At 40.0% G+C, this 15,276-nt stretch overlaps 1 protein-coding gene across 1 annotated transcript in view; it reads left to right on the forward strand.

Moving 5' to 3' along the window:
* The window catches only part of EDIL3 (EGF like repeats and discoidin domains 3), a 233,797-nt gene that overhangs the window by 102,640 nt on the left and 115,881 nt on the right, over positions 1–15,276 (forward strand). The window contains exon 4 of the mRNA XM_064404372.1: positions 9,088–9,216. Within this exon, the coding sequence (XP_064260442.1) occupies positions 9,088–9,216 (129 nt within the window). The remainder of the gene's footprint in view (positions 1–9,087; positions 9,217–15,276) is intronic.

Genomic DNA, 15,276 nt, shown 5'->3' on the forward strand with positions numbered 1-15,276 from the left:
ACTCAAGCAGGAATTTCAAGTTAAAGCATTAAAGCTTATCAGAAAACACCTACCTGCAGCATTGCTGTGCAGGGCTTGTTGCCATTAACCACCAAAATAAGTCAGTACTTCCACCCAGGTGCAAATGGCTTCATGTGAGCCACATTAATCACAAGCAATTAATTTGAATTTGTGCTGTGGAAGTAGCTGGTGCAAAGGAAGCAGATCTCAAGTGATCCTGCTCTGCATCTTCCAAACATGGGTTGTGATTTTAAGCTGGGATTCTCAATCAGTGTAGGTGTCTGGGTTGACACCAAACCAATGTGGAGCAGGAGTGGGAGATGAGGAGAAAAAAGAGAAATGTTTTCCTAGAAGGATTATCTAGCTAGGAAAGGAGAAAGAGTTGGAGAATAGTGACAGGAGCTGGAATTCAATATGATTTAGGGTTGGGGTTTTTTACATGGAAATAACAGGGTTTGATGGCAGCTTGGGAAAAAAAGTGGAAGAGGAAAGGATGTATTTCCTCTGTCCTACATCCTCAGGGAAATAAGTGACTGGTGTGTAACTCTTTTCTATTTCCCTTGATTTCTGCTGTGGACAACTTTATGCCTGTTTGGACTATATATATTTCACATTTAGTGATTCTCTTTCATCACTTTTTAATAATATTTCATGTCCTGAGGATAACCACCCTCTGAGGTTCTCTTCTGCTGTTTCTGTGTCATTAATGCAGCACGAGTAATTAGGATCTGACTCATACAAATATGAACAGCCTAAGTTTAGGCTGTGGCATTTTTTAGTTCCCACTGGAATCCGCAGCAAGAGGACTAACTGGATTTATTCTATTTGCTGTTATAATTAAAGTTCACATAATCTTTGCAGGGTTTTTTGCACTTTCCAGTTATAGAGGCGAAAAGGATGGGAAGTCCTCATCATTGGCAGTGTAAAGTGCAGTGAAACAATAAAAAATGACATCTTCATATATGATGACAAGAATTATGATGATAAAAATAACACAATTGCACAGAAATCCCAATTGCAAGTGAGGTTCTGCATTAGATACTAAACAATATACAGTTTTTTTACTGCTGGGTCTGTTTTACTTAAGCCATTACCAGTGCAGTAAACAGAGACATGGATTTGTTCCAATCATGTAGAAAATGGATTTGGATAGTCTGTTTTAGTGCAGAATCTGTACACATTAGCCTTTTCAGGACTGCACATTTGAACTAAATCTTCCAGACATCCCAACTGAAATCTAATCTAATATTTCTTTGCATATTTTAGCATTAAAAATTCAAGTCTGCAGTCCTTCAGCAAAGTTTTTACAAAATTAATCTCTCTGTTTGCAGAGGGTTGTTTTTGGTTTGGTTTGTTTTTTTTTTTTTTTTTTCCTCTTTGATGTAAACCAGAATCAACTGAAAAATAAATTTGGGAAATATTTCTAATGTATGTTGGAAAATTAATCTAGATTTAATGAGACAAAATAAATCCCAAAAGGAGTGTAGCAAACAAGATACCACAGCTGGGTCAGAGACACTGGGAGAAGTCAGTGACAGAAAAAGGATCATCTCTGAGAAAAAAGAAATGATGCTCTCTGAGTGGAAAAGTAAAGGAGGAGGAAGAGACCTTAGAAATCTATTTTCTGTAAACTGATCAGGTGTTGCTTGGGAAGATAAAATCCTCCTGTGAAAGGGGATGCAGAGATGCAGAACAGGTCTCACATTAACACTTGCTAAGGAGTTTTATGGGAGGGCTGGTGGGGGAAGAATAATGTGGGCATTAATCAGAAACACAAATTTAGTTGGCAAAGGGTACAAAAAGGTGAAAAACAGCATTGAAAATTGGCAAAGAAAGTTCTTATCCTTGAAAGCTGAGGAATGTGAAGAGAAATACTGGAAGAGGACCTGGGGAAAATGTCTTGTAGTGCGTTGAACACTTTCCCTGAATTTTAGAGTGTTTTCATGTCTCACCTTCTCTAAAATCATTACAGTGCCTGCTATGTTCACCATGCATCAAATGTGGGTGTAATTTGACATCAAAGTCTTGGGTGTGAAGTTTAAGACTCTTAAGGAAAGGCATTGTATATCCATCAAGTACGAATTGCTTCTTTTCAGGAAATATTCTAGTTATTCAGCTCAAAAGAGGTTGGGAGATGGCTGGATGATCAGCTGAAATTTCTTCCCTGTAGAAGAATTGTAGGGAATAGAATTGGAGGGAAATGTGCAGAAATGACCCAAAAGCCATTCTGCACTCAGGGGGTGAACTTTATCTTTTGCTGCATCCAGATGGAGACACCTTGATCATTACAATCAACACGCTCCATTTGCTGCATTAAAAACAAGATAAATATTTAATCACAGTGCAATTAAGTCTGGATCTCTGCCATTAGTTTATAATGAATATATAGGCAGATAGAATCTAATACACTACTAATTCACTTACAAACCAGACTGAACAGATTTTTGTTTTTCATTTTTTCCCCCCCAGAGCTGATATTTTGGGAATGTTCATGAGATGACAGTGTGTGTCATCTAATTACTTTCTCTGCTTTCATGAATTAACTGCAATAACATGCAGTAATCAGTTATTGTTATCAATATTCCACATAAACTGTGAATGATGTGCCTATCCTTTTCACGTTGAAAGAACCAAACAAAAACCAAGGTGTAGGTCAATAAATATTTGTTGATGAAAAGTTCATGTGTATCCCAGCAGTGAAATAGAAGCAACAGTAGCAAATTCAAAAAGGAATTTTTTGGAGGATAGGAAGGAGCTGTCGTAGTTTGCTTTATTTCCTTTTCTCTTTACTTTACAAATATTTGAGTGTGCTGGGCAAGGAAGAATTTCTTGTTACATTTCAGAAGCTTTGGAGGATGAGTTAGTTAGTTTGAAGGATTGGTTAGTTCAACTAACTAATGAGTTAGTTAGTCATCATTAACTGATGATGGTCAGTTTGTCATGGTGCACCAGTATAAATGGAGTTGGGCCCTAAAATGTTTAACACATAATTACTTTTAGATGACAAAAAAAAAAAAAATTAGAGTGGGAAGGAGCAAATACTGGACTACAAATTATTAGCTAATTATTGCTGATGCTTAATACTTTAATATTTTAATACTTTTAATACTTAGTGGCAGAATGAGCATGCTGTCTAGAAGACACTTTCATGATTGCAGTGCCTTCAGAAGGTCTATGGCACATCTGCTGGGAGCTCCTCAATGTGCTCCTCAAATGTTCCCAAACTCTGCAATGCAAGGCAGGCACCTGGGGCATTCAAAATCAGCCTCTGTGCCAGCTAAAGTCTTCACAATAACATTGAATTAACAACGAAAGCAGTAAATGTGAGGAAGATCAGAGACCCTCAGAAGCTTTGGTATACTCCTGACCTTTTTGTGCAATAAAGCAGATTTCTGCCACAACCTGTAGGGACATTCCTGATGGATTGGAATGCTTGTCTCTGTGGAAGATGGTCCCTTTTGAATAGGATTAAGTTTTACTTTGGGTTTTGTCTGCTGAAGTGTGACTTCTGCAAGCTCACATTTGAAGGGGCACACCTTTCAAAAATCCATTTTGAGTTTTTAAAAGGGTGATGAGGAAAGGAAAAGGTCAATGTACTTCTGAAAAAAAGGCATTTTTTCATCTGTGTGCATAATGGTGGTAAAACTTTTAACCCTGTGAAGAAAGCATATATGTCACTTAGAAAATTATGTCAACTATAAAGACTTGGAAATTAAGCTCATCACAAATATTTGTGATGGGTTGACAAAACCCATCACAAATGGGTGATATTTATTTCACAAACAGTGCAGATTTTTGCTTATTTCCATGGCGGGATGGTTCAGCTTCGTGCTCAGGTTGCAGGAACTGCTGAGCAGAGGCAGTGCAGGGTTGGATTACCTGGATACTGAGCCTAATTCAGTGTGATAATCCTAAACTCCCCCACCATGGGCAGTTTGTGCCATTCTGCTGGGTCCTGCAGCAAGGAGGCTGATTCCTGCCTCCCCATAAAGCTGAAATAAGTTGTTTGTGACACTGGCTGCCTTTGCACGCACTAATTCCAAAATACAGGAGCTCCTGCTAAGTGAGCTGTGTCACAGCTTATTTTGAAGGTTTTGCTTTGGTAAAGGAAGCACCTAAAGTGTCATGTATTATCCAAACACAGAGGAAAACTTCTGACTAATGATGTTAAAACTGTGTGAGCAATTTCCAGTGAAAATCTCAATTTATCAGATGGGAAAAAGCCTTATTCCACATTCATGTAAAGCCAAGAGAAACTTAAGAGAAGCTGATGCCACAAAGGCACGCAGCTGGAGAGTACTTTCCTTTAAAATGAAAAGCAAAATTATTTCATATGTTTTATTAGTTTGATGATAGTTCACAGTATTTGTTTTGATGGGATTTGCAGCTTATTATATCATCAGAATAACATTGTCTATTAATCCTACTTCAGTAATACTCCACAAAATAAATGAAGCAATTAGCTTTGTATCTTTACCTTGATGTAGGTTAAGGTCAATATCTAATTTAGTGTTTTTCATTAAAGTCATATTATTTGTACATGAAGAGAAAATGGATTGATACCATCAAACGTGCTAAGATTTTTTTTTATTTAATTTTATTTAACTTTACTTGCAAAAAAATGTGGTTATTTTACACGTTTCACTCCACTGGCACGTACCTATTTTTCTTTATTTTCCCCTTATCTTTTTTATATTTGTCACTTAGGCTTGACTTATTAAGAAAAAGTAGACTTTGATTTTTGATCATCTGTTTTAGCATACCTTTGAATTCAGGCAATCTAACTGTGTGAGGAAGATGGCCTGATGTTGATTTCTTGTTTAACGACATCCCCTGTAATTTTTGCTTCCCACCAAAGCATCAGCAGATTTTATATTTGGCAAAACAAATGCTTATGCTGGTTTTTTTTAGAGACAGATGGCTATCACTAAACTGGTATCCTTGCTTTCCTGGCTTTATCTTCTCTAGACAAACTCATGGTTTCTCTCAAATATGCAGTTTCTGTATGGCATGATAAAAGATTTTATTTTGTATTTTTTGTTGACTCTTCTTGACAAAGGAGAAAACAGATAACATGGTCCGGCCTTGAGCCCCTCTGCAGCTCTGCTGAGGATACATTTATTTGATTCATACCTCTATGAAGTCTCAGAGGTTTTAGTAAGAACATCTAAAATTTAAAACCTGATACGCTTTAAGTTAACTTTCAATATTTTTTCAAAAACAGCATGGGATTTCAATTGAATAACAGGATGATGTATTTCGGACTATACTTATTATTTTGGCTGATACCCCTGGAACTGAACAAAGACTCAAAAGAGCAGCAAAGTGAACAGATCTATTACTTTGAGTGCACAATTAATCTTGCTGACATTATTTTATATGAACATGGATAAAAATGCCTGGAAACCACACCATTGAATTCCTCTGCTCATTAATATTGATCAAACGTTGTTGTTCTCTTTGTGTTGGAAGCCACTTAAAGATTACCTGTAAAAGTATTACAACACTATTGATTCAAAAAAACCCAATCAATCCCTGAAGTCCACTGTTTTTGAAAATTAGTTTACATATTCGGTTTGTTATTTTGTTGGTTTGTTTGGGTATTTTTGTTGGGTTTCTTTGTTAGTTTGTTGGGGTTTTATGGTTTGTGGTTTTGGTTTTTGGGGTTTTTTTGGTAAAAAATTATATTTGTGACCTTGATGCTATAGATCTGAGTTACAGACCATATTAATCAGGCTGTCATAGAATTAATTAGCCAGAATTTAACACCATGTTGTTTAAAACCCTAGACATCCCTATGGAAGTTGTCTGGGACCTCTTCTCATGTACCATCTGTGCCCAGATCTCACACATTAAATTTTTGGTGCTCCACTGGAATGATGGTAGGGTTAGGCCCCAGATCCTTCAAGACACTTAAATCTGCAGAAATTGCATCATTGGGGTCCTGTAGACTCAGTTAAAATTAATTAACTAATTAATGAATTAATTTTGAGAAATCATATTAAGGTGTTCATGCAATTTAAATAAGCTCAAGACGTGTGAACTTAAATTTTGGTCCTTTGAAGAATTAGGAGAAGCAATGGTAGGGTGGTACAGGCTTTTTAATTTTCAATCATTCATTCATTTATTTAGAGCACAGAGTCAGTCTAACCCATGTTTTTATCAATTGATAAATGCTAACAAGTCAAAACTACATGACTATCATTTCTTAATTTGAGCACAATTAATGACAATGTTTTCTTTCTCTAAAAATTATTTTTGAAGTACCAGTTTCTATGAATAACAAAAACAAAAACAAAGAAAAATATCCAAAGCAAAATACTCAACATTTTTATTGAAAATACTGATATTATTTGTCCATGACCACCATCATCAGGAAAGAAAATAGTTCATATTGTTGCTGTGTGGTTAGTTTTCTTGTTTGTTGTTCTTTTTATTTCCCAGAAGAAAGGCTTCATAAAAGAAAAACATTAGTTACAAATACTGTCATGCACTAGTATATTTATCACTATGCTCCTCAGATGACCTTTTAAGCCTTTGCAGTTTGGACTGATCTGAGAAAATGCAAAATATAAAGAAAATCAATGAAAGTAGGCTGAACGTGTGCTTAACAAGCCATGCAGAGAAAGCAGAAAGCAAAATGAGAAAGTAATTATTAAGAGATTTATTGTTCTTGGAAGATTAGAGATCTTGCTTGCATAGAAACAATTAGCATATGAGGCTGCCTGCAGGTACTCCCCAAACTGCAGAGCTGTGATAGAGGCTTGGGAAAAAAAATGCACATTTCGTATTTATTGGGAGGCTAAAAATGCAAATTATTAGACAGCTTTCTTCCCAAATTATTATGAAGAAGAAATAGCATGAAATGGTATTACTTGAAAGAGCAGAAGCAGTAATACTGGAAAGACATGAGTCTTCCCAGAATTAAGAATGTAGTGTACCACTACTTTTAAATTGTATTACAGAGTGTGTGTGGCAAAAGGCAAATCAGTCAGCAGCTATTCTTGTTTTCATCTTCACAATTTTTGCCCTTCTTTGGCTAATAATACCATTTAGAATAATCTGCAGTACATTCATGTCCATTATTTTTTTGGTTCAGTGAGACATATCCCTTGTTTAATGATGTACACCAGCAAAACCTCTGCAGGGCTGTGTCTTGGAACAGGCTGATGACAAAAGTTGTAATAGAAATGTTCACCTGCGTGGCTTCTCAAATTGCAATAGCCACATGGGCAGTAATAACTGGGGAATATGTTCTGACATCCTCATCATTCAGTTAATTTTTACGCTTTGCAAATTAATATTTGCTTGGAGAGCGCGGTGTTCCCTGATGTGACATCTGGATGAATGAAGCTGCTGTGAGAACCTTTCAAATCTGGGCTTGTAATTGAAAAACTCAACAGGCAGATACCCAGAAACATTGGATTAACAGATCTTTAAAGCCTAAATCATTATATTTGTTCATCTGTTGGTTCACTAAGGTGACTTGTCAGGTCACACCAACCCCATGGAGTGCTGGGTCACCTCTGGGCCCTCACACGGGGAATGGAGGGGCTGGAGCGGGGCCAGGGAAGGGAACGGAGCTGAGAAGGGAATGGAGCCCCAGGAGAGGCTGAGGGAGCTGGGAAGGGAATGGAGCCCCAGGAGAGGCTGAGGGAGCTGGGAAGGGGCTGAGCCTGGAGCAAAGGAGGCTCAGGGGGCCCTTGTGGCTCTGCACAGCTCCTGCCAGGAGGGGACAGCCGGGGGGTCGGGCTGTGCTCCCAGGAACAGGGACAGGAGCAGAGGGAACGGCCTCAGGCTGGGCCAGGGCAGGCTCAGGGTGGGCACAGCAGGAATTTCCCCATGGAAAGGGGGCTCAGGAACTGCCCTGGCACTGCCCAGGGGGGTCTGGAGTGCCCATCCCTGGAGGTGTCCCAGGAAGGGGTGGACATGCTCTGGGATAGGGACAAATTGAGCAACAGATACATCTTCAACTTGACAGCTTTGGTGGTCTTTTCCAACATCTGTGATTCTGGGATTCTGACATTCCCAACTCTGTCAGTAAATTATGCTCTAGATTTCCTTTCTCTTTGTTTGCTTTGGGTATTTTTTTCCAAATGCAATTTAAAGTGAGTGAATGATTATGACATTACATTTCAACAAGCAGTGGTTATCACCTTTCAGGGTACATGGCACAGGTTGCAAATAACATACATTATATTGAATTTACAAATCAAGACAAACTTGCATGTGGGGCTTTCTAAACAATGTTTACCACTTCTTTAAAATGAGATAAAGAAAAAAAAAATCAAAATAATGTTTTCTTCTGATAGGAGTCATGCTGGGGGTACTGTTAGTAAGACATTAACATGTAAGCACCTCTTTTCCAGTGCTGTTAAATGAGTAAACTCTAGACCTCAGGTCAAACAATTCCATTTTTCAAAGGTACTTAAAGTTATAGTAATTGCAGTTCTAGCAGATCTCTGTGCTGAAACTTTATGCATCCTAGCATGAGGCATGTTGGGGGAAAGGAAAATCTAGTCAGAAGAGGTTTTTCACATCATCTTGAAGTGGCTACAGAGGCACTGAGTGGAAAAGAATAGTTGGTTTGGTAGCTGCTAACTACTGGCCCAGATACTCACATTTCAGAAAGTCACCCGGAGCCATAGCAAAGATCTCCTCAGACTGCTAACCTGACATGTAGTGATCATTCAGGGACATTGTACATGTCACTCTGTGCATGATAGGCATGTTTGATTAATACCTATTCCCTCAGTAGTGCAAAAACTAGAATGCCTGTTATCTTTAACAGAAGAGCAAGATTTAGCCTCACTGTCTCCTGTCTTCTCTCACATTAAAAACTAATGCCATGATTAATGAGTAGTGACACGCTTCATATTTTTTTCTCGTTCATAAAAATCCTTGCTGGCAAGTTATCTGAAGTAAGTGAAGGGTGTATTTCACTGAGGTAGTGGAATATAAAGGCCTGCATAAGGCATTTTATTTCTCTAATGAATGCTTATAAATGTCTGAAATTATGGTTGTTATTGTGGATGTGTACATACTTCTCTCTCTTTCTTTTTTTCTTTTTTTTTTCCCTTCTCACAGGACCCTGCCTTCCCAATCCATGCCATAATGGTGGGATATGTGAAATCAGTGAAGCATACCGAGGCGACACGTTCATAGGCTATGTTTGTAAATGTCCACAGGGATTTAATGGGATTCACTGCCAGCACAGTAAGTTCCACATGGTAAATTTTATTGTATTTATAGAGAGGAGCCTTTTTATTGCCTGCACTCTTAAGGATTAATATCGGATCTGGTTTCCTGGAGTATATCAGACTTTGGCCTTTATATTATGAGCAAGCTAATACCACAGAATGCTGCTGCTGCCCTCAGAAGATGACCTGACTACCAACCCACTGGACACAACAGGACATGATTTGCCATGTGTGTTTCATGCCATGTCAAGGACAAGGTAAATGTATTTTGCGGGGATTTAATACAGAAGCATACTTGAAACAGAAGGACTATCTTCTTGTCTCAGTAGTGTTTGTGGGTTTGCTTTGATTAATCCTAAAAAAAAAAAAAAAAAAAAGGGAAAAACTCCTGAAATTTTTGAATAAATATCTTCTACATCTTTCTTCACCTATGTCTTTATAAACAATGAAGAAATGTTCTGAATCACAGTATCGAAGTTCCAGGGCAGATCCTCCAGACTTACATCAGATGTAAATTTAACCTACAGTTTCTTCATCTCTTTTTAATCCTTGTCATTTATTTGGAGGGTATTTCCTATTATCAGGTCAGATTTGGAACAGCAGGTCAGTAGCCTCATCTTAGAGTGTGTAGGTAGAGAACCTATAATGAACAATGCTGGGAAAGAAATTTTGGGTGTGTTGTATTTAGCTGGAGCAGAGTTAAATGTCTTCACAGTAGCTGGTGTGGGCCTGTGTTTTGGATTTGTGCTGCAACCATCATTGATAGCTCAAGGATGTTTTAATTACTGCTGGGTAGTGCTAACACAGAGTCAGGAGCTTTTCTGCTTCTCACTCCAACTCACCAGCAAGCAAAGCCAGTTAGTGAGGGATACTCATCTGCTAGTGACTGAGCAGGTCATGTGCTAACCTACAAATGTAGTCTGTTATTTTAATAGAAACCAGGGGTTTTTTCACATGCAATGCTCTTTCAAAACAAGTGCTTGCCTGAGGAGAATCTCACAAGAAAAATTTTGGGGTTTCCATTTTGTGCATGAGTGGTTCTTAAACTAAGAGCAGCATGCCTCTTTAAATCTTATGCTGTTGATGCTTTTGGAAGCCAGCTGTTACAGAAGGTAAAACCTCAAGGAAATGGTCAAGAATCCAGCTCCACTCACATGTAAAAATTAGTTCAGTCATTCAGCTCACAGTGACTAAGCACTGAATCCAGCCTACCTGAATTAATTGCTCCATTTAGATACTTGTCTATAATTTGAAGTGTCCAGGAACAATACAGTCCACCTCAGCTAACATCTTCATATTTGTTATGTCCCTTAAATACTCAAAGTGTATCCAAAGACTGGAATATGGATACTCAATTCCATTATTTTGGCCACACTCTCAGTTAATTATGTGGGCAACGTGGGCAATTCCACTGACTTAATGCAGTGAAAATATACACCCAACTCCTCCACTGGGAGCGTGGAAATGAGTGTTTGCTGTCCAGCCACGTGGATGAGCTCACCATCACATGGACACATGTGCTCAGGGATGCTCCATGATGGGACCCATCACGGCAAGAGCTGGACATTCCTCTGGCTCTGGTCCAGGGGGTTTTCCAGATGCCTTTGTCCCCTCTGGGTCACCAGAAACTGATGCCTTGTGAAGGCTGACCTAGAGCAGAGGCTGGACAGAGCTAAAGAATAAAGTAGGGATTTATTAAAAGGATCTCCTCCATAGATCCACCTTGGGCAGTACAAGAGCCCAGCCAGGGCTGCACCCAAGATGAACCAAAATGGTCCCAAAATGCACGACCAGTCACGGGGATTTGTAAATTTTTTAAAATTTCTGCTCCATTTGCAGATTGGAGTTAATTGTCCAATTCCATCATTAGGCCTTGCACTCCCACCCTGCTTGTTTTTCTCTCTGCAGCCCATGGTGTTTGTGCTCTTGGGCTGAGATTTGGATCATTTGTCCTTGGTGCCCAGCTGGAGCAGGAATTGTTTTGTCTCCCTGCTCTGTGCACAGAGCTCACCATCCCCTCATATGAAGCTCAGAATGACACACTAAAGCAGCACAGAATGTGAAAAATGTACAAGCCAAAACCTGAGGCATCAGCGTGGCACACAACACTTCTTCCATCAAATATCAAGGAGCTGACCTTTGTTAAAGTAAATAATACCACAAGTTCTCATCAAGCAAAACACATTGCTGAGCACGAGTTTTGGATGGAATGCCATCTTTTGTCACCTAATTAATAAGCAAGGAACATACAGCTGGTGCATCACAGAGTGATTCATCAGCTTTTTGCTGGATCCACAGCATCCTTTTAAAAATAGTGAGGTATATTTTGTTAGCTAATGGTCCTGATAATCAGCAAAGTGTGTTTCTGCCAACTTCAAGACAAGATAAAGCCCTCACACAGCTGACCCAGGCTCACCACAACCCCAGAAGGCAGCTGAAGTGATTTGAGAAAAGACTACTTTATGTGAAGAGTTGTTCTTTGGGGGAGAATGAGATTTAGTCCTTTTCAGATAATCTGATTTAAGATGGGGTGATAAATCAGATACCCTATCCAGGTGTTCAGAGGGTCTCTGAGGATGGATGCTGTGAGAGGCAGCCACAGAGCTCTCTGCAGTCAGGGAGAAGTGTGGGATTTTCAGTGGTGGACTAATTTAACATTTATATACAATATCACCTTAGCTCAATTCACAGCATTCCTTTGATACAGATTCCTCTGCTTCATGAAGTTTAACAATTCAATTTTGAACTCACTGTAAATCAAGTAAGAAGTCTGTCAAATTTATCATAAAGAGATAAATTAAAATGACCTCATTGCAAGGCACGTCTCTTCTACGCTGTCAAGAATTGCAAAAGCCACGACGTGGTTCTCTTGCACAGAGCTTTTTATCTTGGATTTCTTTCATGTCTAATATTCTGTTGCCAAATCAATTAAGCCAGGTGATTGATTTTGCAGTCAAGATACATTCTCAAAGCTGGTATTTTATCATTCATATCAACAAACACCCCGTCAGTATTTCTGAGATTTGCTGACCTTTTGCCTGTGTAAATAATTAATATGTAAACTATAAAAGAGATCATTAGCAATTTTACTGACTGGATATTCTTGATTTATTGCAAAACTGATATTATTTGGCTGTGGTTGCGGAAAAGATTCTGGCTACCCAGTGGCAAAAAAAAAGGAAAGAGTTTCCCATTTCAAAGCTCCTAAAGTAACCAAAACCAGGAAAGTCTGCCTCAGGGGGAGGTCTGGACTGGATTTTGTGCTGATACCCACAGAAAATCTATTTTTAAAAAATATTCCTCCATTATTTAAGAAGCATTTACTTATCTGATTGGAATGAAGATTCATGTCAAGGGCTCTTCTGAAGCAAGGCTGGGAGAGCTGGGGATGAAGAGAAGGCTCCAGGGAGAGCTCAGAGCCCCTTCCAGGGCCTAAAGGGGCTCCAGGAGAGCTGGAGCAATCCCCATGGCTGGGGGGTTGGAACTAGGTGATCCTTATAGTCTGTTAAAGCCTAAGCCAGTTTGTGATTCTATATTAAAACAGCCTAGAACAAGTCAGAATCCATGGAAATACCCTGAAACCTGAAATGGTCAGCTTTTTTCATCCAAAAACCAAAACCAAAACAAAAAAAAGACCAACGAAAAATAACCAAAACAAAAAAAACAAATAAACTTATCAAACAAAAACCCTAACACCCCCAAAAAATCCAAACTAAACAGAAATGAAAAACCAAACCAACACAAAATAACCACAAAAAACCCCAAAAGCTCCACACCAAACAAAAAACAAACAAACAAAAATAAAACAACTCACAAAAAACCCTCATACAAACAAAAAATAAAAAAGAGAAAGAAAACCCCTCAGGGCACAAAAAACCCACTTAGAAGATATATACAGTATGCATTATTGTGATTATCAGGTAGAGATTGCACACTGGAAAAAGCAGGAATTTGAAGCATTAGACACACTATGTGTTACTGGCTGGCACTCAAATAGCTGAAAGGACAGAGATCCAACCAGGAAAATTCATGTTTCAAGCAATAAAGGGTTCAGATTTAAGGGTTTCATTTGCATGTGGGTTTATATTCTGAGGATCATTAACTCTGCCAGACATAACTAAAATCTTTGCGCTCCAAGAATAAGGGTTGTTAATCAAACACATTTAATATGTAAGCAAGCCCTTCCCAGGTTTTTACCGAGCTCTCTGCTTTCTTCTTCCTCATCATGGATGGCCTGTGATACCCACATGTGCTGCACAAACGTGTCAGGAAAACTGCACAGGCCCTGTGGCAGATTTCCATTCTACCTTGAGGCATTATTCCAGCTATCTAGGGCACAGTGCATTTTTCCAGTGGTGCCACAGCTGGAAAGGCTAGTTTTTGGCCAGTTGACCTGATGCATAATTTCTACAAGTAAGTTCCTGTATACAGTCATGGAGCTGCAAGGGACCCATGACAATGATCAAGTCCAAAGCTTGTCCGTGCACAGACACCTCCAAATCTCACCCTGGGCTTCTATGGAGTGTTGTCCAAACTCTCCTGGAGCTCTGGCAGCCTTGGGGAGTCCTTCCCTGGGCAGTGCCAGCACCCTCTGGGGAAGAACCTTCCCCTGAGCTCCATCCCAAATCCCTGGCCCCCTTCCCTCAGGCCCTGCCCGTGTCAGAGGGAGCAGAGATCAGAGATCAGAGCTGCCTTTCCTCTTCTTCTCATGGGTGGCTCTAACTGTGGTGGTTCTGCCCTCAGCCTCCTCTTCCCCAGCCGAACGCACCGAGCGCCCTCAGCTGCTCCTCACAGGGCCCCTGCACACCATTCACCATCCCCGTGGCCTCCTCTGCTCACTCTCTGACACTTTAATGCCTTTTTTATGTTGAGATGCCAGAACTGCACCCAGTATTGCAGGTGAGGCCGCCCCGGCCCAGAGCAGAGCAGGACAATCCCTCCCTGGCCCGGCCGGCCATGCCGGGCCTGTGCCCCAGGACAGGGATGTCCCTCCTGGCTCCAGGGCACTGACACTGGCCTTTGTGTTTGGAGGATTTTTTACAAACAGGACGGGACTGCTGGGGTACATTCCTTGAGCTTTTATCACAGAATCACAGAATAATGAGGTTGGAAGAGACCTCTAAGATCATCCAGTCCAACCTATGTCCTAACACCTCAGATCAGAATCTAGACTATAGCACCAAGTGCCATGTCCAGCCTTTTTTTAAACACATCCCGAGGTGGCAGAATCACCATCTCTGCTACCATTTCTTGTAGTATCAGGCTCATTCCATGGTGGAGACAAAAAGAAGATGGCAAAGCTCACCCACAGCCAGTACCAGCCAAAGACTTCTTTGCTAGAGAGCATTTTAAAAACTTTCTAGTCAATAACATATTACCAAAGCTTACAGACAGTTGTGCTAATCAACCTAAAAGTACATGTACACCTGCTTCACACAATGCTTGCTTGTATGCCTTCTATCAACAATACACAATACTCCATTATTAAGCTTAAAACTTTCTATCTTGTTAGATATAGAATATATTGTTTCATATTTTTCTGCAATCCTCCGCTCTATCTTAGCCAAGTCTAAACTCAAGCTATTGCTTAATGTCCTTGTTTACTCTGCTATTGTAACTTCCTCTACTTCCAGACATTGCAGCTGCAGCTAGTTCTGAGTTTTTTTCTGTTCCTTCTGTTTCTAAGGCCTGCTTTTACATCTTTCTAGAAATCATCTTACCTTTACTAGTTCCCACAACCAGGACCCCCAGTCCCTTTCCCTGGCACTGCTTCCTAGCCTCTCATTCCCCAGTCTGTCCGTGCATCCACAATTACTCCATCCCAGGGGCACAATCACAGTGCCTTTTCCAGCTACCAGGAAGGAATTACAGTGAGAGGGGTGCAGAATGTGACACAGATTTTGTGCTAAAAGGAATGAGTGCTGTTGCTACACCACTCCTGGCTGCAGTTGGGTGGCATGGCACTCCAGAAACCATTCCACAGATGGTTTTGGTGCAGCTGCCCTGTTTTGACGACTAAAACCCATCGTTTTCTTGCACAGATGCTGGTTGCTCCAAGCCAGCCATCCCAAGAGCC

The sequence above is a fragment of the Passer domesticus genome, chromosome Z, assembly GCF_036417665.1.
Source record: "Passer domesticus isolate bPasDom1 chromosome Z, bPasDom1.hap1, whole genome shotgun sequence".
Lineage (NCBI taxonomy): Eukaryota > Metazoa > Chordata > Aves > Passeriformes > Passeridae > Passer > Passer domesticus.